At 26.5% G+C, this 4,013-nt stretch overlaps 1 protein-coding gene across 1 annotated transcript; it reads left to right on the top strand.

Annotated features, from left to right (window-relative positions):
* The first annotated feature begins 1,152 nt into the window (after positions 1–1,152).
* Positions 1,153–3,129, top strand: LOC136074259 (uncharacterized). Its single transcript, XM_065786564.1, has one exon. It carries the CDS (start codon positions 1,153–1,155, stop codon positions 3,127–3,129), a length of 1,977 nt encoding a protein of 658 aa, XP_065642636.1.
* Positions 3,130–4,013: the final 884 nt, after the last annotated feature.

Below are 4,013 nucleotides of genomic sequence, written 5' to 3'. Positions count from 1 at the left end.
CCCCTTTCATTTCTATTTGACTATGTATTAAGCATTTGAGAATACCACTTCAAATATAAAAAAAACTTACTATTAAAAAAGGTTAGCTATACGCATTATGCAATAACAAAAATTGGATTGCTGGTTTAATGAACAAGCTATATGCATTTCTGATAACAATAACTGGATTGTTGGTATCATCACCAAGTTATATGAATTTCCGGTAACGATAACTGGATTGCTGTTATCATCACCAAGCTATATACATTTCCAATAACAAAAATTGGATTGATGATATTTACAATCAGCTCCCAGAGCTGACCTGGAAAATGGGATATGTGGTTTGTAAGCCTATGATAACAGGATCGTAAAAATGTAAAAATTGATGTCAAAACATTATATCAAAAAAAGTTATTCAACATTTAATTTATAATTATAAAAATGGGATAAACTTTTAACGTTTTGGGTTTGCCAAAACGTTTAAAGTTTAACTCATAACCAGAGTAAACTGTAAATATATTGTGTTTGTTAATTAAAAAATTTATACAGTTGGTAGAATTTGTATTGAAAAAAAAATTGTATTAAAAAAAAAAAAAAAATAGTTTTATGAAATCCAAACATTTGCATTACAGGTTGGTAGAACACACGCTATAAAAAAATGTTTTTAATTTATCGGCCAAAATTTAAACTCAAAAACTCAGATTAAAATTAATGCAAATTAAGTTGTATTTTTACTTGAATTCTCTAGAGTAACAATAATTACTTGATATTTTTCGAGTAGTTAAGTTACAAAGTACATTACATTAAGTTTGTTTACGAGACCTTTTTAAAATATGTAAAATTGTTACAGTATAACATAAAACTTTATTCAAAAATATTTTTAAAACTGGTATAATTTTATATATATATATATAAACTTTTTTAAATTTAATAATAACGCGCTGCATTTGAAAAAAAGAGAAAAGTTTAGAAAGAAGTTGACTTTTTACTTAATAAATGATATTAGATTTATTTTTATTGAAACAATAGCTTGTTATAACACATCTAACCGTACGTCTATTTTTAGGTATTCAATCTTTTTCAGAAAATTTATTTTCACGCAAGAAACTACTAAATGAAATTCAACATTATTTTTTACAAGATGCAACCAAGTCAACTTTAGTATTATTTGGAATGTCGGGTGTCGGAAAGACACATATTGCCAGAAAATATTGTGAAATATCTTATAACTTCTATAAAAACTTTGTTTGGATTGACGCAACATTTGGAATGTTACAAACTTCAATGAGAAATCAATGTCAAATATTAGGACTCGAGATTCATGATTCGAAAGGAGATTATTTTGATATAAAAGTGATTGTTGGAAAAATTCACAACTATTACAAAAATGAAAAGACATTGTATATTTTTGACAATGTCGATGATGAAAGTGTTAAAAACTTATCAATGTACATTTCAAGCAAACCGAATTCATTCACGTTGATTACCTCTCAATGGAGAATGTGGTCGATTCATGTAAATAAAATGCTAGTTGATGTATTTTCTTCTGAAGAAGCATTCGCTTATGTAAAAAATAATACTAGAGAAAGTAGCGACGAAAACATAAGAAACTTAATTAAAGAACTTGGTTATCATCCGTTTGCAATTACTCAGGCAATAAAATATATAAATATAAATAAAATTTCGATAGAAAAATACAAAGATCGATATAGATCGAAACCATCAGAAATGTTAGACAATAATAACTTTCTAACCAAAGAAGAATCTGCTATAAAAGCAATCAACTTAGTTTTAACAAAATTAAAAAAAACTAAACCTTTTCTATTTAAATTATTAAACTGTTTATCTCATTGCGACGGTCAAAACATCAGTAAACAGTTTATAACACAAATCTCAAATCAAATGGAAAAAAACGACGAATCTTTAATAGATGAAGCTATTGGATTACTAATGAGTTATTCTTTACTAAACTGTTTCGATGATAAAAAATATACAATGCACGAACTGACACAGTTAACATGTAGATGTTTTCAAAAGAGAAATTCAAGTACAAATATATATCTTGATTTAATCGAAAATTATTTTAAAGTTGAATTGAATGAAGTAAATGATCTCATGGATTACGGAAATCATTTTGTTTTTCATTTTATCTATATGTTTCGTGCTAACGGAAAAAGATTTTCGGAAACCTTCCATCATATGACGACTTCTATTAAAAAATTATTAGTATGTAAAGGTTTATTTGAAGAAGCAATCGAAATATTTAAAGTTGTTCAAAATTTTAATACAGAAACTTATGGTGAAAATGATAAAATCACGCTTGATACAAAAAATAATATCGCAAGCTGTTTGGACAATATGGGAAAATATAACGAAGCTTTAGAAATTTATTATTCTGTTGATAAAATACAAACTGAAATTTTAGGTATCAACCATCCGGAAACAATGAGAACAAAACATAATATCGCAAACTGTTTGTTCTATATAGGAAAATATAACGAAGCTTTAGAAATTTATTATTCTGTTGATAAAATACTAACTGAAATTTTAGGTATCAACCATCCGGAAACAATGAGAACAAAATGTAATATCGCAAGCTGTTTGCACACAATGGGAAAATATAACGAAGCTTTAGAAATTTATTATTCTGTTGATAAAATACAAACTGAAATTTTAGGTATCAACCATCCGTCTACATTGACAACAAAACATAATATCGCAAGCTGTTTGCACACAATGGGAAAATATAACGAAGCTTTAGAAATTTATTATTCTGTTGATAAAATACAAACTGAAATTTTAGGTATCAACCATCCGTCTGCAATAACAACAAAACGTAATATCGCAAGCTGTTTGCACACAATGGGAAAATATAACGAAGCTTTAGAAATTTATTATTCTGTTGATAAAATACAAACTGAAATTTTAGGTATCAACCATCCGTCTACAATGATAACAAAACATAATATCGCAAGCTGTTTGGACGACATGGGAAAATATAACGAAGCTTTAGAAATTTATTATTCTGTTGATAAAATACAAACTGAAATTTTAGGTATCAACCATCCGGATACAATGACATTGAAAAATAATATCGCACTCTGTTTGTACAATATTGGAAAATATAATGAAGAAATTTTACTTAATTAATTTATCAGTTTTGCATTTTTAATGAAATATTTGTAACTTTTATTACAAATTTTTTTTTCCTGATTTAATACTAAGACTTTTATAAATGACTCATAAAAACTTTCTTAAAACTTTTTAAATGCGACTATGCGTTTTTTCCCGTGATATACTCTTAGATATACAATTAGATAGAGACTGCCAGTAATAGGTATGTGACATGAAATTTTAAAATTAATCAAACACTAGAATGTTATATATCATTGCAAAGAACTTGAAAAGAGTATTTTAAAGGAGAAAAAATTATCAAAGATGAACACTTCTACAAGTACCACATTTTTAATATCCGGATTTGTTGAAGAAACGTGACCAAATTTTAATTTTTTCTAAAATAGCATAGCTTTGTCAATTCGTATCAAAATTCAAAAAACTTGGTATAAAAAGAAAGGTCTGAAAAAGGAGAACAAGGATATATAAAAAATGTATGTCGGGCGTTAAAAGGACGTCTATAACACCTTTTAACATATTCAAAGTCTTGGTTTTTTTAAATAAAATTTTTATTTTTTATTGCATTTTAAATTTTTTTTTTAACATTTTTTATATATTATATATATTATTCAATATTGTTTTATATCATAATATGCATTTAAACATTATTAATGTTCAAATGTTTATTATGATGCTCCCTTCCCTAACTATCCGTATTTATAGCGGAACCATGGCTATCTTTATACTAACAGGCCGTGTAAACGAACAAAATGTGCAATAAACTGGGGGCCACTTTTATTTAATGTTAAAAAAGCGAGAAGTTAAGAAGTGCACTTGAAGAATTAAATTGATAAAAAGTTTTTTTCAAAGGAAATCGTTGTACTTACGCTATATTGTATAAAATAGAAACGAATCGATTG

Source organism: Hydra vulgaris, chromosome 01 (assembly GCF_038396675.1).
Source record: "Hydra vulgaris chromosome 01, alternate assembly HydraT2T_AEP".
NCBI lineage: Eukaryota > Metazoa > Cnidaria > Hydrozoa > Anthoathecata > Hydridae > Hydra > Hydra vulgaris.
Note: the sequence above shows the minus strand (reverse complement) of the source record. Positions and strands in the feature narration are given on the sequence as shown.